The 24,645-nt window shown below is 31.5% G+C and overlaps 1 protein-coding gene and 2 long non-coding RNA genes across 4 annotated transcripts; all 3 read right to left on the bottom strand.

Annotated features, from left to right (window-relative positions):
* Window positions 1-5,156: 5,156 nt before the first annotated feature.
* LOC121222195 (uncharacterized) lies at window positions 5,157-7,087 on the bottom strand. Its single transcript, XR_005919289.1, has 2 exons — window positions 6,685-7,087; window positions 5,157-6,160 (listed from the first exon to the last, which is right to left on the bottom strand). It is a non-coding gene; the product is annotated as an uncharacterized lncRNA (long non-coding RNA).
* Window positions 7,088-17,060: 9,973 nt separating this feature from the next.
* On the bottom strand, window positions 17,061-18,599 carry LOC121222194 (uncharacterized). Of its 2 annotated transcripts, XR_005919288.1 has the most exons (3): window positions 18,585-18,599; window positions 17,573-17,810; window positions 17,061-17,489 (listed from the first exon to the last, which is right to left on the bottom strand). It is a non-coding gene; the product is annotated as an uncharacterized lncRNA (long non-coding RNA). The 2 variants fall into 2 exon arrangements; XR_005919287.1 differs by lacking the exon at window positions 18,585-18,599 and having other exon boundaries at window positions 17,573-18,100.
* A 640-nt stretch (window positions 18,600-19,239) lies between these two features.
* Window positions 19,240-19,797, bottom strand: LOC107914780 (mediator of RNA polymerase II transcription subunit 23). The gene is made up of 2 exons (XM_016843808.2): window positions 19,556-19,797; window positions 19,240-19,404 (listed from the first exon to the last, which is right to left on the bottom strand). Exons 1-2 carry the CDS (start codon window positions 19,787-19,789, stop codon window positions 19,255-19,257), a joined length of 384 nt encoding a protein of 127 aa, XP_016699297.2. The 5' UTR covers window positions 19,790-19,797; the 3' UTR covers window positions 19,240-19,254.
* Between the last annotated feature and the right edge of the window lie 4,848 nt (window positions 19,798-24,645).

Below are 24,645 nucleotides of genomic sequence, written 5' to 3'. Positions count from 1 at the left end.
GTCGATGTAAATGTATCTTGACCATGGGTTTTGGGGGAGCTCAACTATAAATAGAGAGCCTCCCCTCATTTGTACTTACTCCATTCCATTGTATTCTGAATTCTTAAGAGTAATAGAATTCTAAGAGCATTTACTCAAACACCTTGTGTGCATTCTTTTCTGTGGCTTTCTGTTGTTCTTTGGTTTAACTTCTTTTGCCATAAATCGCTTCCGCTCTTCAATTGGTTCCTTGGAGGAGTTCTTAAAGAATCCTCACTTGAGTTAAGGCTGACTTAGGCGAGTTTGGACGAACGGATTGCCTAAGGTTGCACGGTTCGCAAGATGAAAACTCTAGCCCCGTGACACTAGGAGTGGGTTGGGTCAGCGCGCAGGTCAAACACAAAACGACGTCGTTTTGGGGTAAAGGCAATAGGCCAAAACGGTGTTGTTTCTAGGCCCTATTTAAATAAAAAATTTCCAAAAAAAATCACTTCACCCCCTTTTAGAAAAAAACTAAAAATTCCTCCCCATTTTCTCTTAATAGCCCCTCTTGACCGGCCTTGGCTCCGGCGATTCACCGTCGTGCACAATAGCCGGAAAGTTCAAAAGCCCCACTTTTTTCCTCTTTTCGAGTAGAACCCAGATTTGGGGTTAGTGCACATCGGAGACCCGCCAATGGCAGCAAAAATACAGGGAACGCTTCGATTTCCAACGGCAAAACCGAAAGCCAGGGAGTTTTTTTTCTTTTCTTTTTATTTTATTTTTTTATATATAGATAATAATAGAAAGAAATAAAGATATAAAAAGATCACCTTTGAAATGTTTTTTTGATTACTTCATTGTTCTATTTTTTATTTTGATTTCTCTTTAAAAAAAACTGACCCTTACAATATGTTTTTTAGGCTTTTTATAGCCGATTTACAATTTGTATATCTAATGATTACTTTTGTTTCTCTGCAAGTGCAAATGGGCGGTGGCAAGGGTGGTGTGGCAGTGGCGGTGGCGGTGGTAGTGGCAAAGGTGGCAGTGGCTATCAGAGACTAGGTGCGGCACTAGGTTTTTTTTCTTTTTCTTTTCTGAATGTCGTTTGGGCCATTAGGGTTTGTGTTATTTGGGCTTGTAATTTGGGCCTGCTGTAAATGGACTTGGACTGTTATTTATTTTATTTTTTGTATTTGGGTTTCTATTTGGGTTTGGGCCCGGGCTAAATTGGCCCATAACATTAAAAATTTTAACGAGTATAGTTTACAATACTTAATTAAAATACTATTTGTACTGTACTATTTCAGGTATTTTTAATAAAAATATAATTTCACTCTTTTCTTAAGATTTTCTTTAATATAATTTATAAAAGAAATTAATTTTTTAACATAATTAATTTTTTAATATATTTTTCAAATATATATACTTCCTTTTTTAATGTAAAGCTAAAATATTTTTTCAATCCCAATCATAATTATCAAGCAATTTAAAACTTCTATTTATTATTATTGTTATTATTAATGGTAAGAAAAACATATTTAAAACTTACTTTTTAAAAAATGAGATTCACTTTAAATATAGATAAAATATATATATTCTGAAACGTAAAAAATTAACTTAAAACTCAAAATTTTTATATATGCCTCCGTACCTACTTTTATATTATATGTATATCATTCATATCTAATCTAATATATACACTAAAGTAATATATTGAAGCAAGAAATTTTAAGTTCAAAGTGAGTTCATAGCATGACATGTGTCACCAATTAAATTTTGTTGAAGTAATTTAAGAAATTTTAAGTTCAAAGTAAGTTCATAGAATGACATGTGTCACTAATTAAAATTTGACATATATGCGTAGAATTGAAATCATGTAAATGTGTTGGAGAAATTATTAGATGATCCTTTCCTACCACATCAATTATGATCTCATCTAATAATTTAATGTCATGTGGATCTCATCTAATAATTTAATGTCATGTGGATAATTTTTACAGATCATTAAAATTTTACCAATAATTTTTACAGATCATTAAAATTTTACCAACTCATCCATTCCAATTCATCTTCCTCTCTTTCATCACCATCTTTTCTCTTATAATTTTCAAAGTCTTTCCCAAAACCAAACAAAAACACCATCACCTAAAATTGTTAAAGAACTGGATTTTCCTGCTAAATCAAAGCTAAATGAAAAAAAATTGAAGCATTTCTTTTGTTTTTTCCATCCTTAAAACCCTAAATGGCTGGAAGGAATGTCATGAAAAACAAAAAAATTGATTCTAGACTACATCCCGTTTTTTCCAAGCCAATAGAAATATATAAAGAAAAATCCCAAAACAGGTTACAAAATGCAAATACTAGACATAAGGTATCCTATACTAGCAGGAAGACTCAAAATAGAATCTTCGCCTAAAACAAATTAGTGGATATCAAAATAATATCAAACACCACAATACTCCTTACACAAATGAAAAAAAAAAACACCATTGCAATACAAAGAACACCCCACAACAAAGAACTTGCAAGACAAAAGAATGAAACATGATACTAAAATATGGCCAGTCTCTAAGGAAATTGAATCTGTGAGGAATTGACTAGAAAAAGAAAAGTTGGGAGTTATAAGAGATGGTGTAGATACTCAATTTTGGCAAATAACATTTTATATCTTCTTTGAAATGAAAATTTTTTATTTCAGGAAATTGTGCTACCAAATGTATCTCTTTTGGAGCAACAACTCTTGTTAGAATAGTTGTTGTTCAAAACAACTGTTGTTCGAGAATAATTACGCCCAGAATAGCTATGTTCAGAATAAGGCTTTAGTTAAAAAAATAGTTATCTAGTGTCGTTATTTGAGAATCACTCCTATTGAGATCAACTAAAGTTTAGAATTATTCTTGTTTAAAACAATGGCATTTCAAGAATAGCTATGTTTAGAACAACCATTGTTTAGAACAACTTGTATTTAGAACAATTGTGTTTTTCCAAAAAGTAGAAAATAATTATTAAGAACAAGCTTTACCAAGGAAAGTATCACCACAAAACAACTATTATTTAGAACAACCTCTACATTGAGAACAACTCACATTTGGAACAAGTCAAAATAATCATTATTTAAGAACAACTCTCATCCAAGAACAACCATCATCTTGCATTTCAAGAAATATTTTGTGAAAGATATTTCAAGTGGTTTCCTAATAGGTGAAAGGACTCTAAAAATATTTTCCTATAATGCTGAGTGAGTTTCCTTCCTTTCAAAAACATAGTAAATTTTTCTTCACTATTCACCATCACAAAAAAAGTAAAAAACCTTTCATTACCCCTTATTAATCATTAATGAAATTGTAACTAAAAATTAATTACATTATTCATATTAATTACTAACTTTGTAAGTCATATTCTTGAAACACTATAAATAAGGATCTTTTACAATAGGTGAAATGACTTTTGGCACTTTTGACACTTTTGTCATTTTTAGCATTTTGAACTCTCAATGGATTCTCTCTAAAATTCTCCAAAGTTCTTTCTTTGTTAAGCATGATCGTCAGCCACATTTCCCTTTCTCCATCTTATCGACCATCACCTGTCACTACGCTCAATGTTACCAAATCTGGTCCAATCTTTCTCTCCTCCTTCTACCAGTACATTCTATTCACTTGTTTGCAATATTTCCTCTCTCTATTTGGGTGTTTCAGAAACACTCTATTTGGGTGTTTCAAAAACACTCTATTTGGGTGTTCCCTCTTTTTTAAGGGAAAACAATAAGGCAAGTTATTCTGAAAATGCTCTACTTTGGTGTTCCCACTTTTTTTTTGGGAAAATGTTATGGTAAGTTGTTCCAGAAACACTATATCTGATTATTCTGGAAACACTTTGCTTAGTTGTTCCCATTTTCTTTTAGTGAAGCGCTACCAACTATTATTCTCAAATTTTTTGGGAAAAGTAAGACATGCTCTTCCAAACTACTATAACTTGCTCTTTCTAAATTATTTGGAACACCTCTTGCATGCTATTCCTTTATTTATATATATATAGCTTGTTGTTTTAATTTTTGTTAAAATTTTGAGCATGTTATTCTCATTTGTTTAGAGAGAAAGTGTTGTCACGTTTTGCCGCAATACACTAGCTTTTATGCATGAATTTTTTTCTCTTCTCTCGTCAAACAAAAATTTATGCAGAGGGCAACAAAGTGAGAAATATAATTTTTTTTTTCTTTTCCTACATAGCACTAGTTTTTTTTACAAATACATAATTGTTTTATTTATTTACTTTTTCTATATTCTTAAGAAGTTCTCATGTAGAGGGCAAAATTTAGATATTCAATTTTGCCTACTAATATTTTACCTCTTCTTTAAAATAAAGAATATTATACTTCAAGAAATTGTACTACCAAGCGTATCTCTTCTGGAGCAACAACTCTTGTTAGAATAGTTGTTGTTCATAACAATTGTTGTTTAAGAATAATTATGTCTAAAATAGCTATGTTCGAAACAAGACTTTAGTTGTGGCGCCCCATACCTAACCGGGATGATCCAACCCAAATTTCGAACATCACATTAGTCACCAAAGTGACTCTCCATTAAAACCACCACGAAGCACACCAACCACTAAACACACCTCACACAATTATTCATGCAATATTTGATAACCTAAAGTCATGCTTCCATTAAGCTACTCTAATCATCAAGTCATCAGCATAATCTGTAAATTGAATTTTTAACAAGAAAATATTCTAAAAGCTTCAATTAAACATTCATGTAGGTGATAGGGTATTTAAAATGTTATATTTGAAAGGATTTTAAAAATCGTTTTATTTAAAAACAAATGATTAAATCTAAATCATAATGTAGTAAAATGTTGGAAAACACCATTTCATAAGGTTGAAAATAGTATAGTAGAGTAATATGTATAAATCTTGTTTAGGAAGATTCATTAAAACATCATGCATCTCTTCATAAAATCATCATCATTTAATTAGTTCACAGGCCACCTACTATTTACATAATTTGTCCAATTTTATATTTCATGCATACTAAACTCATGATTAATTTCCAAATCACACATAAAATATGTAATACTTACCTTAATAACCAACGGCTATTCAACCTACATTTATAAGTTAGTTGAACAATTACTCATACCATTCATCAAGCATTCATAATCTACCATTCAATCATATATCTGGAACAGTAATAAAAGCTCCAAATCAAACCACTTAAAGAGTTCACAACGTCCAATTACAAACCATTAACAGTTCAAAGTCTAAAACCCTCTAGATTAGTCTCATATTGCCTTCCTTATTGAGTTACAAACACATCAAACGTACTCGAGGTAATTTGTCTTACTTTGGATCACTTGGTAGCTCACTTCTCCTCCTCGTTTTACCTATATCCTTCCATTGTTAAACATAAAAGAGTGAGTGCTCAAAGATTGCCACAAGTACTCACAATATCCAAAGTTAAAAGAAAACATACTATCACAATTAATCATGGTAAGCAATCTAGCATAATTCATAGCATTCACATTGATATGTTGGCACAACGTGACCATGAAACATATATACAAAATATATTACATTGGATAACCAAATTTCCAAATACGATCAATATAATGTGTAGCATAAAACTATCACCCACCAAACACAACCATCGTAGCCTTCAAACAAAACCAAGTATACCCTCCAAGCACAACGAAATATACCCTTCAACACAACCAAATATACCCTACAAACACATCCACTTAAACATATATGCTTAGTATTTTGTACACACTTTCACATGTCATACAATTCATGTTCATATTACAAATTCTAGTTTCATATCATGCACTTACAAGTGCTCACATTATGCTTAAATAGCCACAACATATAGATCTCATATAGTGTACATAAAATCAACAAGACTCATATCATATTCAGTCATAAACACATAACATTTTCATTGTCATCTCAATATACATCACATAACATACTGCATTTAAGCATCATTTGCAAATCATCATTCGTTTAGGTAGAAACACTTACTCTTGGAACTTAGTATAGGTGATTAGGCTACCTAATCTCCCATTTAACACTTTGATTTGTGCACAATTGTAGCAAATCAAACCACTCACCTTGCAACATTGACTTTTATGGCAAAAGCTCAAATAAGCCTTTGTTTACCTTTGTCCTTGCTTGTAGAACCTCTTAATGAGTTTAGCACTTTGCATTCAAATTAAATACATTACAAACACATTATAAACAACCTCAAACATAAATAATATAAAAAATGCAGACCACAACTCATCTATCATACTTATCGAAAACTAGCTAGTTTTGTCGAAAATGCGATTTCACCACTCAAATCTAGTTTCTAAACCTTAATTTCGATTCCAAACATCCTAAATATCATCCAATTACACATTTAAACCATCAATTTTACCCAATTACACCGATCTAATTTTCTGAAAAAATCAAGCTTATGTGATCTTTAAAAAAGGAGAAAACATTCAATTTGCTTAAATTCATTTAGGATTTGTTAAAGATAAAATGCATTTTAATTAGATAAAAATGAGTTAGAAATCACTTTAAAACCAAATCTTAACCAAGAAATACGAGACCCACTATTTTCAAGCCAAAAATCAACTTTAAAATCAAGTGATATATTGAAATCTTGATTAAATCATTTAAATCTCGATTTGGAATAACATGTCACTTAGTTTAATCATAAAAAGTTAGAATCTCACCTCATTTTTGAAAAATTGATGAGCTATGGAGCTAATTCGAGCTAAAACGTGTGTGAAAATCTCTTGAGGGTTTTAAGGATTTTAATTAGCTAATTCGAGCTAATCATAAGAGATTTTATGTTTGGAGAGCTTGAAAATCAAAGAGGATAAACTAATTTCGGAAGAAAAGCTTTGATTTGGTGTTTGATAAATTTTTGAAGAAAACGAATAATGGAAGGGAACAAGAAGACGTGGGTGTTGTTAAATAGGCAACCTATTTTAAAAAATTGGGTCATTGCCCATTTAACCACCTCCAGTTTCTTCACTTTTTCAAATAGGTCATTGTTTTTCAATTAAAATCAATTCCAAATTATTTTCAAATCAAACATTGTTTTTAAAATCTGTTTTAACCAAATTAATTCTCGAACACTCAATTTTAATTTCTTAACCTAAAATTATTAATTATATTTATTTTAATATTTTATTTAATTAATTTCTAATTATTTTAATTATCTACCCTAATTACTGTTTCTGATTCACTAACCCCCAATTTACTATTCCGATTCTACTATCCTGATTTTTGGGACATGATATTAGTTAAAACAACTATTATCCAGTGTAATTGTTATTTGAGAGCAACTTCTATGAGAATATCTAAAGTTTGGAACAACTCTTGTTTAGAATAATGGAGTTTCAAGAATAGCCATGTTTAAAACAACCATTGTTTGGAAGAACTTGTATTTAGAACAATTGTGTTTTTTTTTTCCGAAAGAGCCATTATTTAGAACAAGCTTTAACAAGGAAAGCATCACCAAAAATAACTCTTACTCGGAACAACTTCTATATTGAGAACAACTCGTGTTTGGAACAAGTCAAAATAATTATTATTCAAGAAAAACTTTCATCCAAGAAAAACCATCATCTTGCATTTCAAGAGATGTTTAGAGAAAGATGTTTCACGTGGTACTGATTCGCCAAAGTAGAAAATGTGGAAATAACCTTGAAATATGGTAGGATTCTTGGGTTATCTTCACTTTTGGGATGTTTCAGAGAGCTTGATTTGGTGGATCAGATATGTAGGTAGCTAAGAGTTCTTCTCTTAACATTTTCCTGTAACATTGAGTGGTTTTCCCTCCTTTCAAAAACATAGCGAATTTTTCTTCACTATTCAACATCACTAACAATACCTTTCACTTCCCCCTTCTTTGTAACTGAAAATTAATTACATTATTCACGTTAATTACCAGCTTTGTAACTCTTATTCTTGAAATACTATAAATAGGAGTCTTTCGCAACAGGAGAAAGAACTTTTGACATTTTCAATATTTTGAGCTCTCAAAGGATTCTCTCTAAAATTCTCTCAAATTACTTCTGATAAAAATAGAACGTCGGTATTGAAAATTTACCACAAAGAAAAAGAGAGAAAAATAAAAAACACACAAATTTTACGTGGAAACCCATTTGGGAAAAAACCACAGGTAGAAGAGAAGATAATTTACTATGTCGAATTCGAATCATTACAAGAGGAGTAGACTATGTCTATTTATAGACTTGTAAAACCATATTCTAATAAGAGTGTAGTAAGATTGAAACATCTTATTCTAATCAATATCAAATAGATTGAGCTTAATAAGGTTTAAAAAACCTTATTCTAAAATAAAATAAAAGAAGTGTAGTTCTATATGGATTTTACTTTTACTTTATTTTACCAATGTATTTCATTTAAATAAGAATTCGGGTCACTTAATTCTAACAATCTCCACCTGGACACAAATTCTCAATGAATAAGTTCTTCATTGCGAACTCTCAACGAACAAGTTCTGTACCTCTTCCATAAAAACCCTTAAGGGTTTAACTTCAATAATGAACACCAACCAAGTCTAAGTAATGCTCAAACTTGGTTATAAGAAGTGACTTAGTCACCATATCTGCAGGATTTTCATGAGTACAAATTTTGCTCACAACAATATCACCACGAACAATAATATCATGAACAAAATGATACCAAACAACAACGTGTTTTGTTCTCTCATGAAACATTTGATCTTTTGTAAGGAAGATGGCACTCTGACTGTCACAAAGTACTATACTAATTTGAAGGTCTTCATAGAGTTTACTAAAGATTCCTTTCAACCAAATAGCTCCTTTACAAGCCTCAGTAATCGCCAGGTACTCAGCTTTAGTGGTAGACAAAGCAACTGTAGTTTGCAAAGTGGCTTTCCAACTAATTGCAGAACCTCTGATTGTAAAAACATAACCTGTGAGAGATCTTCTTCTATCAAGGTCTCCAACAAAATCAACATCAACATACCCAATGACTCCATCTTTGGTTTTTTCAAACTATAAGCAAACATCAGTAGTACCTCGTAAGTATCTTAAAATCTGCTAAACTGCTTTCCAATGTTTTTTATCGAGATTCACCATGTATTTGCTAATTGCACTGACTGCATATGACAAATCTAGACGTGAACAAACCATAGCATACATGAGAGATTCTACTGTACTAGAGTATGAAACATGTGACATGTACTCAATTTCATCATCTGATTGTGGAGACAAAGCCGATGAAAGTCTAAAATGGGCTGTTCAAGGAGTATTAATAGGCTTAACATTCTGCATATTGAATCTGTAAAGAACTTTCTCAATGTAACCCTTCTAACTTAGGTACAATTTACTTGTTTTTCTATCTCTGAGAATCTATATACCAAGTATCTTCTTTGCTAGTCCCAAATCTTTCATCTCAGATTCTTCACTTAGTTAGGCTTTGACCTTTCTTATCTCTTATTTATCTTTCGCTGCTATTAGCATGTCATCAACATAAAAGAGTAGATACACAAAAGAACCATCACTGTTTTTCTTAAAGTAAACACAACTATCAAAGCTACTTCTTTTGAAATCATGAGAAGTCATAAAGGAATCAAACCTCTTGTACCACTTTCTTGGTGACTGTTTCAAACCGTAAAGGGACTTTTCCAACAAGCAAACATAGTCCTTTTTTTCTAAGACTGTAAAACCCTCTAGTTGTTGCATGTAAATATCATCCTCAAGTTCTCCATGTAAAAATGCAATTTTTACATCTAACTGCTCAAGCTCCAAATCGTGCATGGCCACAATACCAAGCAAAGATCAAATCGAACTATGCTTCACAACTGGGGAGAACACATCTGTGAAATCCACTCTTGGAATTTGACTATTACCCTTTAGAACAAACCTTGTTTTATATTTGGGTTCTTCAACTCCTGGAGTCTCTTCTTTTGTTTTAAACACTTATTTACAATGAACAACCTTTTTACCTTTAGGAAGTTTTACAATATCCCATGTTTTATTTTTGTGGAATGATTTCATCTCTTCTTGCATAGCAAACATCCACTTTTCTGAGTCTTCATAGCTAACCGCATCTTAATAATTAGATGACTCTTGGTTTGCATCTATATCTTTAGCCACATTTAAAGCATAAGTAATTAGATCAGCCCCAGCATACTTCTTTGGAGGTTTAATTTCTCTTTTAGTTCTGTTTTTGGCGATAGAGTATTATGGTGAAGAAGCAACTCTATTTTGAATTTTTGTACTAGCTTGAGGAGTCAACTCGATTGTAGATTCTGGATTAATCTGATGCTCCACTTGCTTTTTATTTTCTTTATTGGAAGAGTCTTTAAGAGATAAGTTAGGTAGCATAGCAGTTTCATCAAAAACAACATCTCTACTAATCACAACTTTTCTATTTTCAGGACATCATAACTTATACCCTTTTACACCAACTTTATAACCAAGAAAAACACATTTAATGGATCTCAGTTCCAATTTCTATTATCAACATGAGGATACGCAGGACACCCAAAGACCTTTAAATCAGAATAGTCAGCAGGATTACCAGACCATACCTCTTGTGGAGTCTTTTTCTCATTGGCAACGGATGAAGATCAATTGATCAAAAAACATGCAATAGAGGCTACTTCGGCCCAAAACGACATTGTTAAGTTGTCATTTGACAACATACATTGAACCTTCTCCATGTTCGTTCTGTTCATTCGTTCTACAATGTCGTTTTGCTGTGGAGTATAATGAACTGTCAAGTGTCTCACGATCCCTTCTGACTTGCACAGTTTATTAAACTCACCTGAACAGAACTCTATGCCATTATCTATACGGAGGTATTTTATTTGTTTTCCCGTCTGTTTTTCAATCATAGTTTTCCAAGACTTAAATGTGAAAAACATGTTGCTTTTCTGCTTCAAGAAGAACACCCAAACTTTTTTGGAAAAATTATCAATAAAAGTTAGCATATATTTAGCTCCACCTCTCGAAGGCACTCAGGATGGCCCCCATAGATCAGAATGAATATACTCTAACGTTCCTTCCGTGTTATGGATTCCTCTAGTGAATCAAACTCTCTTTTGCTTCCCAAAAACGCACTGCTTACAGAATTTCACTTTGCAAATTCCTTGCCCATCAAGAAGTCCTCTTTTGCTCAATTCTGCCATGCCATTCTCACTCATATGCCCTAGGTGCATATACCAAAGTTTAGTAATATCATCATCTAACAAGGAAGAGGGTGCGACAGTTGCATCACTAGTAACAGTAGAACCCTGCAAAACTAATAACTTGGTAGTCTTTTTCTGCCCTTTCATCACAACGAGAGAACTTTTGGAAATCTTCAAAACCTCATTTTCAACTGTGTATTTGTACCCTTTTGAATTAAGAGTACTCAACGAAATTATATTTCTCTTCAATTTTGGAACATGTCGTACGTCACTAAGTGTTCTAATAACTCTATCAAACATCTTAACTTTAATTGTTCCAACACCTGCAATTCTACATGAAGTATTATTTCCCATCAAAGCAACACCTTCAGACACTGTTTCATAAGTTGTAAACCAATCCCAATTGGGACTCATGTGGAAGGTGCAACCCGAATCAAGGATCCACTCATCGCTCACTTTAGAATTGTTGACCGAAGCGACTAAAAGTTCACCATCGCTATATGAGGTTTGGCTTCTAAGGTAAAGGTACCCGAACCAGCAGATTCCTCGATCCTTACCCATTATAGGCTCATGTGGACCGAGTTCGGTTCAGGGGAATACATTTCCCTATGGTTACACGAAGATGAAAATCTCATGAAGACATAGGTACGGATGTATCCCGAAAGCGATCCACTATCTTGCACGGAGGTGAAAACCTCACGAAAGACTAGTTTTTCACTCCCACTTAGAGGGGTAAAATTGACCATGAAATGCAAAATGCAAATAAACTAACGGACTTAGACCAATTAAGCAAGCATATCATGATGAAAAAACAATGAATGAAAAGGGAAAATCATGAATTTTAAAACAAAATTTGATTTTTCGACCAAAAGACAAAAATTAATCAATTTATGACTCGACTCTCTAACAATCCCCAGTGGAGTCGCTAAGCTGTCGAAACCATTTTTTGAAAACAAAAATTAGTTTTCGACTTAAAAACGAAAATTGGAGTCGCCACCAATCTTTTATTAAGGTGTGATCGAATCACCTTGAAAACGATTTTTTTAGTTTACGAATTTTGAGAAAATAGGTTCGAGAGTCGGTTACGCACGAGGAAGGGTTAGCACTCTCGTAACGCCCAGAATTGGTGCCAAATTGATTATTTAATGTCTTAGCGTCGAAAATTTGAGAAGATTTTAAAATACGGTTTTTCTTAAAAGAAAATTTTAATAAATTGAATTAGATGATAAGACCCTCTTATTTCAGATAAGTAAAATGTCACACCCAGTGAGTTAGGGTACAACAATTCCAATCCCCGAAATTAAGCTTGTCTTTTGACTTTTAAGACTCATGCTTTTAAACTTAAGAAGGATATTCGGTTATTTAGGTCAAATGAAAAAAATCGAAACCCAGTAAGTTAGGACACAATTTCTCAAAATTCCAAATACCAAATATTGCCTTTATTTTCTTAGAAATTCTTATTTCGAGATGACAAAATGTCATGTCCAATGAGTTAGGACCCAACATTTTTGAATTCCCGAGAATAAGCTTTTATTTGAAATTTGTATAATTTTATTGAAAAAAGAGATGCTCGGTCATATATTGTGTGAATACTAAAACCAACACTCAAAAGCTAATGAATTAAAATCAATTTTGAAAGAAAAGCTAAACAAATTGTCATAAATCTAATATAAGGAGCTTAAAAAACATTTCATGAGAGAAAGGAAATTTAAAACCATCAACATATTAACAATATAAAATATTTAAAACAAATGATAAGTAGGAAAATTTGAAATAAATCAAAGGTGAAGAAAATTAAGAATAAATGATAGAAAATAGTATATTATTTAAATAAATAGCATATATAAAATGGAGAATTTAATATTTATAATACTATAATAATATACACATAGAGTTGCAATGAATATAATGAAATAGAGTCTAAAATAAGATATGAAAAATGATTTAAATAGGTATTAAAAAATTAAATAAATATTATACGAAAGTGAGCTTAAAATAACTAATATAAATTGATTTAAAGTAAATAGTATAGAATGATTTTAAAACAATATGTAGTAAAATAATATATATACATTTGAAAAATAAATGAAAAAATAAATAAATATGATAGTAATCTATAATACTCAAAATAACAGTAATATATAATACAATAATAACAACAGTAACTTAATAATAACAATAATAATATTAACAAACTAATATTAAACTTAATTAGTAAAACAAATACAAAGGATTAAATTATAATCAAAACAAAATTGAAAAAGGGAAAAAAATAAAAATAAAAACAAAGGGCGAATTTACAAAATGCGCGTAACATGGACGGCCAATTCGGAAATATTCCAAACCCTCCAAAACGTAGCGCTCCGAGCATGGACAAGATTGAGATAAACGATAAAAAATGCAGCCACATTTAGGAAACATGAAAAATTTAATTTAAGCATGTTACAAAGGCGGAGGACCAATCGTGCAAATAAGCCACTGAGCCTTGACATAAAGTCCAAATGATGCCGTTTCTTTCACTTTAAAATAAAACCAATGCTAACCCTAATATCAGCCACCATTCTAATTTCTCCAACAGACTAAACCTATGCCCACAACTAGGGGTGAGCATTCGATCGAATCGAATCAAATAAAAAATTTTCGAGTTAATCGAGTTTTCGAATCTCATTTTATCATCCTAACTTTATTTGAAGTTTTCTCGAATCGAGTCGAGTGAGATGGAATTCGAATCGAATCGAATCGAATATATTTGTTCGAGTTAAATTTTAAAAAATAATTTTGGGTCCTTGTAACCATTGCCACCCATCGTAATAAAATTTGTTCACCTTAATCAAATTTTTTATTAACTTTCATCACTTCATAATTTATTTATTAATTTTTATATACTGATTAGCTTCTTTGCTTGCTTAGTTGTTTCAATTATCTTCAGATTCTTGTCACTATGTATTTTAGAATTAAAAAATATATTAAATGTAAAAATATGATTTTTTAATAAAAGTTATTTTAAAAATAAAATGTGAAATTAATACCAATATAAAATTTTAACACGAATATTTTATGGCATAATTAATAATTCAATTTTAATATAAATATTTAATATGACTAAACACTTCAATAATATAAATAATATAAAATGTGAAATTTAATTTAATAATATAAATAGTAGATATAAATAAAATTATTACTATTTATGATTTTTTTTAGATAATTTTGATTTTTTATTTGAGAGTAAAGGGTGAGAAGTAAAAGTTTAGGGGAAAAATAAAAAGTTTTGGGAAATAAAAGTTTGAGGGAAAGTAAATAAGGGGAGTAAAATTTTGGAGGGAAAATATTAAAAAAATTGGAGGGGGGAGGGTTTGGGATAAATGGGAGGTGGGATGGGAAGGGAATAAAAGTTTTAGGGGAAAAGTGGGAGGGAGTAAAAATTTTGGGGAAAAATAAAAGGTTTTGAGGGTTTTTGGGAGTAAAATTTTGAGAAAAAATAAATGGGAGAGTAAAATTTTGGTGGGAAATGGATTTTGGGGGAGGGGAGGGGAGTAAAAGTTTTGGGGGGAAAGTGGGAAGGAGTAAAAGTTTTGAGGGAAAAGTAAAAAGGTTTGGGAGTTTGGGGTAAAAATGTAAAATATTATAGTTTGATATTCGAATTATTCGAATTATTCGAGTTATTCGAATTCGAAAACTCAACTCGATTCGAACTCGAAATTCGAAAAAAAAAATCGAGTTGATTCGAATAACTCGATTCATTTAACTCGAAATTCGAATTTTTTTTCAATTTTTTCGAGTCGAATCGAGTTTTGCTCATCCCTACCCACAACGCCACTCAACTCAGCCATTGCCCACCCTATTTTGATTCGAAGTCGAAAGTATGGAGGTTCCGACAATGCAACATACAAGTAAGGTTTTTTAAAAAGGTTCCTTTCTTTCTCTTCGTATTTGACTTAAATATATATATATATAAAAGAACAGAGGCGGAAAATTATCAAAAGAAGAAGAAAAACTTTTTCACTTTCAATAAACTCTATTTTTTTCCTTCGTATTTTCCGCTTCTTCTCTTTACACCGCCTTTTTGTTTTTCACACTGACCTCCCCCTTCCGATTTTATTTTTTGCCTTATATTCCCCCCACAATAACAGAAAAAATAAAAAACCAAACCCCCCCATTTTTTATATTTTTGTCGTATTTTCTACTGTTTTGGCCGTTCGTTGTTTGCAGGTGCCCTGGAGGAGACGTGCGCTGCGTGCACAGAGGCTGCTGAACGTGGGCGAGGTTGCTGTGACGTGGGGGTGATGGGCAGTTGCTGTGACGTAGGGAGTGTGGCGCCAACACTGAAGAAGGGAAGCTAGGGTTTCTGCTATACCCTTGGTGTTTTTTGGGCTAGCAGGCTAGGGTTAGCAATTTGGGCCTACTCCTCCCCCATGTTAGTGGGGACTCGTATTTTAGGATGAAATATACTACTGCAAACAAAACTATTAGCACTGACAAAAAAAAAACCAAGCAAAATGCAAATAAAAAAAGCAATTACTGTGCCGTGAAAGAATCACTACTTAGAAGCGATTTCACTCTGATTGGTGTAATCGGAAATGGACGTCACCCCCAAGGTTAATACAGTACTTCTAAATTCGTACACTCGAATGAGGAAGATAGAACTCAAAAGGATTGCTCTTTTCGTAAAAGTCGGGAAATAAACTAGAAGAAAATCGGGTAAACCACACTAGGTTCAATTTTTAGGAAAGATTAGAGGTGTCACAGATGATCCCGCTTAAAACTCAATCTCCTAGAAAGAATATCGCACTAATGTGGTTTAGTAAAACACCGAAATTTTAAGAGAGCCAGAACGGGAGAAAAATGAGAGGATTGAGTTTTCTTATTTTTCTGTGTTGTGAAAAATGATTAGAATAGCCTGCTATTTATATTGTTTTCAGAAGAGACAAAAAAGTAAAATAACAATATTAATTTTCAAAAATAGTAGAGAATTTTCCTAAACAGAAAATATTCTACAACAGAAAATATTTTAAAAAGATCTTAAATGGTAAACCCTGAACATAACATATTGTAGAAATGCATTCCCACTTTTTCTAAACTATTTTAAGATAAATTTATGGCTATTAAGGGTGCGTTTGGTTCGCTGTATTGGATTAGAGGTGTATTGGATTAGAAGTGTATTGGATTAGAGGTGTATTGGATTAGAGGTGTAATAGCAAATCAACTGTTTGGTTGAATATAATGGAATAGAGGCGTAATAGTAATCTTGTGTTTGGTTGAATGGAATAGAGGTGTAATAGCATAGTGGAAAAAACTAAAATGACTAGAATACCCTTAGCATAAATTTGTTTTGGTAAATGATTATTGTTATTGTTATTTAAATTTTAATAAGATTATTATTATCAATAATAAATATTTTAATCATATTTAAACATAATTATTATTAAATATATTATAATTAAAATATATAATTTAATAAAATTCTTAATAATTAATATTCTTATATGAATTTACTCAAATCATAATATATGATACCATAAAAGATAATTTGAAATAATTAATATTAAATATATTTTAATTAAAATATATGATTTAATAAAATTTAAAATAATTATAACTAATAAATTATCTTACATGAATTTGTATAATTTAAAATAATTATTATTACATATAATTTAATAATATATAATTTCATAAAATTCTTGATAATAAATTTTCTTATATGAATTTATACAATTTAAAATAATTAATATTAAAAAGAACTAAAAAGCACGTCCCGATGAATTTGGATAAATGATTGTCTAGATGCACTTGAATCAATAAATTCATTCTTGATGTAAAAACCTTTTTTTATATTAATTTATAAAATTTAAAATTTCAAAATACTAATAATATAAATAACCACTTATTAAAAAATACATATAGAATGGATCAAGATAAATAGGTGTCCAAATTCAATTGTATCTAGATAATATTCAAATAATAAACATAAAACAGAATGGAATGAAGAGGGCAGACAGTAAAAATTTTGCCATAAAAGTATGACTGCGGATGCCTGCTAAATAGAATGCATGTCTTACAAGATCCACCTTGTTTCTCAAATGATTGGATAAATTTTTCTCACACAATTATTTTCTTATCATTACAGCCTAATCTTTCCAACCCAGATCACCGCACAAGAGAAAAAGGGGTTAAAACAACAGAAACGGTTCAGAAATTCTAGTCGAGACCAAAAGCTTGGCCATTAAATTCACAAAGATGTCAATAGCCCCAGTAGTCATTCCGGATCTCATCATCGAATTTCTTTTTAAGCTCTGGATGTTTCTCAAAGTACTCGTCTGCGGTCATGGTGCTGATCTTTTGCTGTTCATAAAAAAAGATAAAAAATTCAGCAATTGTGATTTGGAACACAACAACACACATTCCGGCATTGTTTTATTTATTACCTTAAGTTCTTGAACCTCGGCAATTTCTTTCTCCAATCGCTCAGACTCTTTCAAGGATTTCTCCTCTGCCTCTTTCAATTCTACAAGCTATAACCACAAATAAATAGCACATCATTCGAGGAAAAAACTTGGAGACAGGGTAAAAGAGAGTCAATTATCCTGTTGATTCTCACCAATTCATCAAATTTTGGTTTGTATTGAGGAGTGACGGTGTCAACAAACTTGGGGATCTCTACACCTGCAATGGAAGAGTATATAACATTTGTAACGGTGAATCCCTCAAAACTCCATCCAAACCTTATAACAAGCATGATAAATATGATTACTTTGACTGCTAGAAATTGCAGACAAGTGAGAATTGAGTAGCTAGATGTCTATATTTTCTTCATTCTACTTTGAACATAAGTATAGGAGTATCTCAAGTTTTGGTGTCCAGAAGAATCTGATCACATAATAGCATTATTGAAATGAAACATCTACGGCATTAATCTGAAATTGTTAAATGCTAATAGCATTCAACAAGTGAATTGCACATAAATAAGAATTGTATTTGCAAACAAAATAGTAGCCAATTTAAACAATGTCCTCATTGGCAATTGATTTCCATTGAACTTTCAGTGAAGTATGGGGCATGGAACTGATCTAGGAAAGATCAAGGAGATCTGGAGCTGGAAAATGATTGATAACTGTGTTACGCAAACTCGAGTGCAAGTGTCAGATCAGGCTAAATGTCCAAAATGGGTATGTTCAACTTTTTTCCAAGAATTTGTAGGGTCCTTGAAGGGTCATATCCCCATATCTATGGTCCAGATATAGGTCAGGCATTGATATTTCCGTAAAAAACAGTCAGAGAAATAAAAAGCAATAACAATATAAAGCAAAGGGCACAGAAATCCTCAGAAATCAGAAAGCTCAATCTGAAACTGCAAATTCCATTCTAAATACTATCACATGCTATGACCAGCAGAAGGGAGAGGAGTATCTTGGCTGAATGAACCATGCAGAAGATCACCTGTACGGTGGAAGCAGACGATAGTTGACAATTTCAAGCACCAGAAGTGTCACCGCAGGCTTGCTCAATAAAGAAGCATTCCTCTGTGCCAAATGCTGCAAAGAAGGCATTTTAAAGAAATCCTATTATTCTATTAGCAAGTGACAATATATTTTTGTAAATCCATAAAGAGAGAATAAGGAAATCAGACTTTAGCTTTGGTCTAAATTGAAAAAATCAGCAGTCAGACAACAACTAAGCCTTCTCCCACTACATGGAGTCATCTATTGATCATAAATCATCATTGGCTCTTATATAAGTTGCCAATGGATGGTTACAATGGGTTTGGAAAGAAATTTCCAAAGTGCAATTTTCTAAATTAAATGATTTAATAAAGGGTGAATTGTTACATTTAGTCAGTTAGTTGGTTTGGATGAAAAGTAGCATGATCTTGAACAGATGTCAGGGAATCTGAAAAACAAATATTATATTGACAGATAAAGTCATTATAAGTCAAAATTTGTTTTTCCAAATTAGTAGGATGATTGACTTACTTTCAGCCAGTAGCAAGAATGAGGTTACAAGTATATTGAAAGTGGCAATTACTTCTTAAGACTTCCATTAAAAATGAGATGGAATAACTTTTCCAATAGACAAAATTTATACCACAAATCTCGAAAACTGCATGACACTAATCCTTTACTAAGAAATCTTCTAAAAGATAAGAAATAATAACATTAGAAGGGAAGCAAGTTACACTGAAGTGCGAACAAAATAACGAATGAGGTGCAATGAGCAACAATCTGGTATATGTTTCAACCATAGCAATACTAGGAACAACCTGCGTCAAACGAATCAATACCAAGCATTAGAAATAGTTTGAAAATCAGTAGTGATCCAATTGTCAAAGACCAAATAAAAATTAATTAAGCCTACAAGAAAATAGTGATCAATTTATAAATTAGATTACATTACTCTATTCAGGATAATACCTGCCCAGCAAATAAAGATTCTTCCATTTGAAAGACCAACTTCAAATAAAGATTCATTGAAAAGCCAGATAACAGTGAAATAGGCAATGGACTAACTTCCCGCATCACCATGAATCTCTCATTGGGCTGTACATTTGCTTCAGGTAACAACTCTGTAACTCCACCAGAAGATAACCAATTCATGACCGTTTCACAAGCTGGCTGCGCCATCGTGTAGGAGACAACCCAAAACATCCCAATTGATTTATAGAGAGAATAAAAAGGAGCTAGGGATTAGAGAGAAGAAAAAGACCTGGCTGAATTTGGTTTGTAAAGTAGAGTTAACTTCATCAAAAGTGCGACGAAGAGTAGCGAACTCTTTGCGAGCCTTATCGGAGACCAAAAGCTTAGCCATCCCTTCCCAATCAATGTTCTTTGATGCTTTGAACGCGACATCGACGACTTTCTTCCCCGGTTTGCTCATTTTTCTCTCACTTTCTCGCTTCCCAAACGCGAGACGGTGGAGATTTGGTTCGAAGAAAACTGCTGTTGATGTTGGGAGGGAGAGGGTGGGGTGGAGCAGCATATTTTGGCTGGGGAGGGTAAAACAGAAACGATTAGCTAATCCTTACTTTTGAAACGGATTGGCTAATCGTTGTTGAAGCAGAGAAAATAAGGAATACATCCGTGTTGTAATAGGCCTGTAATAGGCAATACATCAAACCAAACACGGGATTAAGTGGGGATTAGTGGGGCCCACGGATTAGGGGTGTATTGGCTAATCCAATACACCCAACCAAACATGCTGTAAGTCTTGGACCAAACAAATAACAATTAAGAATCTTTAGATATTAATTTCTTTAATCAGAAGGAGAGAGAATAAGAATAAAGAGAATAAAAGTGAGCGTTCAATCGAATAGAGTGAAAAAATTTTGAGTTAATTGAGTTCACGAGTCTTATTTTATCATCCTAACTCAATTTGAAATTTTTTGAGTCGAGTCGAATGAGTGAAATTATTCGAGTTAAATTAAAAAAATTAACCATATCAAATTAAAAAATTGTTACAGTATAACTAGTTCCATGTTAGAGAACATAATAAGATACTTAAGTACGATAAATTTGAATCATTAATTAGGTCCCAAAATTATTATTTTAGAAAAATTTTAAAATTTTAACTTTTTTTTTACTCTTTGATATTTTTAGAATTTTTTAAAAATATAAATTTTATAAATATTTTGAATTTTAAAATTTATTTTGCTTTTTTGAAATTTATTTTAAACTCTTTTTGGTAATTTTTGTTGAGAGTGACCAATTTGCTTATTTTTAAAGTTAACAAGGACCAAAAGGGTATTTGCACCAATCTATTATTCAATTTTTTTCATTATTCGAGTTATTCGAATTGTGAAATTCAACTCGACTCAAATTTGAAACTCGAGTCAAGTTATTCGAGTTGACTCGAATTATTCAAATAACTTAAATAACCCAATTCGATTAATTCAAAATTTAAATTTTTTTTAATTTTTTGAATCCAATCGAGTTTTAAAGAAGAAAAAAAATGTTGAACATTGAAATAAGACAAAGGAGAGGGACGCGGGGGCTGGAGGGAGGGGGCCATTAGGAGAGGGGGAGGGTTTTTCTTTATTAATATTAATATAAAACTTAAATTTGTTATTAAAATTTTTTTGAGAATATTTATGTATTTTTATATTTATTTTTAAATTTTTTAGAATTATGATCCAATTGAGATTATTTGTAAATTTTGAGAGTTAATTTTTTTAAAATTATGACTAAATGGATGTAATATATGTAAATTTTGATTATTTGCCATGCCACCCATCGATTAGTTGGGTGTTCAATTTAAAAAATAATAGCTGGGTAATCAAAACAGAAAATAGCCTATAATTGGGTGACCTATGGTCTAATTTACCCTTTTAGAATTAAGTTTTAATAATAAATTATATTAATTAATAATTACAATAAGTAAATATTATTTTAATCTACATTTGTTTTTTTTAAACAATCAAATAATTTTTTACTTCATTTTAGCTAAGAAGAAAATAATAGTGGAATTGTACCTGTGTGTTGACCTGATGTCTAGGATATTCATCGCCTCAGGTGTAGCCTAGGTTCGAGTTGCGCTAGTTGCGTTGTTGTTAGGGCTTTACTCTCCTCTTGTAATTTACAAAAAAAAACTAGTGCAATATTTAGTGAAAACAGAATTTATTTCACCTCTATTTCATTTTTAATAATTTACAATATTAAAATAAGAAAATATATAGTTTTATATTATTATATTTTTTATAATTAAATTTAAATAAAATATTTTAAAATTTATTTAATTGGGAATTAGGCCGAGTCTGACAAATTTAATATACCTTTACTTTTATTTTTTTTTACATGTACATTCATTAAATCAATCAAATCTATAATTTAATTATTTAATATATATTCACTTTTAATTTCTTTTTGTATTTACTTTAACAGCGTGTTTGGTTCAGTGTAATAGGTAATCCATTACGCCCCAATTACTCGCCTATTACATTACCGACTTATTCCAGCGTTTGGTTCGCTGTAATCAGTATTACGCGCCTATTACAATACTGACCTAATCCCCAAATTCACTGCTTTTCTATTCCCTTCCCAAATCGACGATTACCCTATTACGTCTGACTTCCCTTCCCAAGTCTCTGTTTTACCCTCCCTCCCTACCCGAAATCAACCTCCACCCTCTCCTTTTTCTGTCTTCATCATTTCTCCTCCCATTTCCCACTGCTTCATTTTTTCTCTCAGTCTCGGCGTTTGGTTTTTGAATCTTGAGGTATGAATCAACTTTTCATTTCTTGAAGCATTTTACATGATTCTTTTCGTAATAATGGTAGTATAACTGCGTCATTATCTCCACATTTTATAGGAGTTTCTGCCATTTTTTGAATGAGTTGGGTTTTTTTCCAGAATTTTCCCTTTGTATATAGGTTATGTGGGTTAAAATGTTTATGATTTGCTTGCTTAAAGTTTTCTAGATCTTTTTCTATATCTATAATTTCTGCTAGTTCTATTTCTTCGTTTTTCTTTTTGGTGCTAAATACTCTCTTGAATATGTTATTCTCTTTTTCTTTATTGGTTCCAGAACTACTAGAACCTTCATATATAGTCTTTGACTGTCCTGTAAAAGGCTTCAACATCTTAATTGTCTTTTATGATTTTGTTTTTATCGTTTATTATAAAGCTGTGTGGTGGATGATATATGTTAAAGTTCCTACTGATCGTGCTTTGATTGTTTTGTACTAGTTCCTTAACAGTAGTTTGTTTTTCTAAAGCTTGTGTAAACCAATCCTGGAGATTGTTTAGTTTATTCTTATTATTATCCTGTTCTCTTAATATCAGAATAGTATCCTTCTTTATATCAACTAAAGCTTGACCATCTCTATATATACTATCTAATCTTCCTTTTATGTTTTCTATATTGAACTTCAACTACTTCTATAATTTTCTTAGATGGGAATTTATCAGCTTTATTTAATGTCTTTTCTGTCCTTTTAGTTAAGTCTTCTATTTGTGCCTGTATAAACTTTTGATTGTTTATTATCTTTTGTAATAAATTTATTTCTAATGAATTATTAGAAGATATTTTGATCACTGTTGAAAGATTAATTATTAGGTCTACAATCGTATTTAATTATTTTATTTTCTGGAGTATAGTTAATGTTATGCCAAATGTGAGTGTAATGTTTTTCTCCTTTTCGTTTAAAATTACAATATATTTGATTATTACTATTATTTATGAACGTTAGGTATAGCAAGATCTAAATAATAGAGCATACACATTGTAAATCATGCCTCAAGACAACTGGATCTACTTGGCAGTTAGGAAAAGAAACAAACATTTCCATAGCTATCTGGACTTTCCTAGTGGAGAAGAAAAATATTCAGTCAAGTAATATATTTTGAAATGTTTGGAACATTTAAAAACTTGTAGTTGAAGGTAATCTGTGTTGTGCAGTGTTGTGTTCCATAGTCATGATTATGTTATATATAATTGAAGTCAGTGAAATCATGGTGGAAGACTTCCTTTACCATCACCCTTTCATATATACCATCATTGTGGACACCTATGTTATATTTAACATAATTCCATTCGTTTTTTTTTTCTTTAAAGAATCAAAGAATCAAATCATGGTTTCGTTTCAACACTTAATCGATTTCCCTTTTCTCATTACAGGTTCTTTGTTCCAACACTTCTTCATCGCAGTCGTCCCCAATTTGCTCATTACAGGTTAGTTTTCCATTGGTATTCATGGTTTTGTTTGTATGTTTTCCCCGATTGCAAGTTTGTATTGCTGTAGCAGCTTTTGTTGTTTCCTTTGTATGGTTTTGTTTGTATGTTTGTATTGCTTATTACAACTTTTATTTGTATGGTTATGGTTATTGCATGTTTGTATGGTTTTGTTGGTAAATAAAAAAAGCAACGTTTATACGAAAAAAATCAAGTTCAGCTTTTGTTTTTGGTCTTTGATTATATGCTTTCACTTTGTAGAACAATGGAGCAGTGCATCTTTTGTCTTTGTTGCTGATATTGTATTTCAATAAAGCCTGTCTCTAATATGAGCATAAATCAGATACTAGAAACTTAAATTGACTAGTTTAATTTATTTTTCTAATCTCAAACTTAAGTAAAATGAATCGAAATAATCAGTAAACATGGTTTACTGAACAAGCTCTTTTAACTTTTATTTTAAATCAAGCTCCAACTTCATCTTACACCCCTAATCCCTATAGAGGTTCCAATTCTCAATGTGAAAAGAAAAAAAAATGCCATACTATTAAATTAGGAAGCAATTGAATCCAAAGTCAATACCCAACTGATATATAATTTGTTTGGCTTGTCTTATCCCCAAGACATTATGTCTATAAATTGAATACCCATGTAGTGCTATTGCTTCACCTCCTTCCTAACTATTCCTCCCTCTCAATGCATCTCTAAATTCTCTCTCTGTCTCTCCTTTTATCGCCATTATTTTGATTCTCAATTTCCTCCACACTTGCAAATAAGTGATTATTAAGAATTGAAAGAGTTGAGTATGAATTCACAGAAAAGAGAAGTGGGGACATTT

This window comes from Gossypium hirsutum, chromosome D10 (assembly GCF_007990345.1).
Source record: "Gossypium hirsutum isolate 1008001.06 chromosome D10, Gossypium_hirsutum_v2.1, whole genome shotgun sequence".
NCBI lineage: Eukaryota > Viridiplantae > Streptophyta > Magnoliopsida > Malvales > Malvaceae > Gossypium > Gossypium hirsutum.
This window is presented reverse-complemented; position numbering and strand designations above follow the sequence as displayed.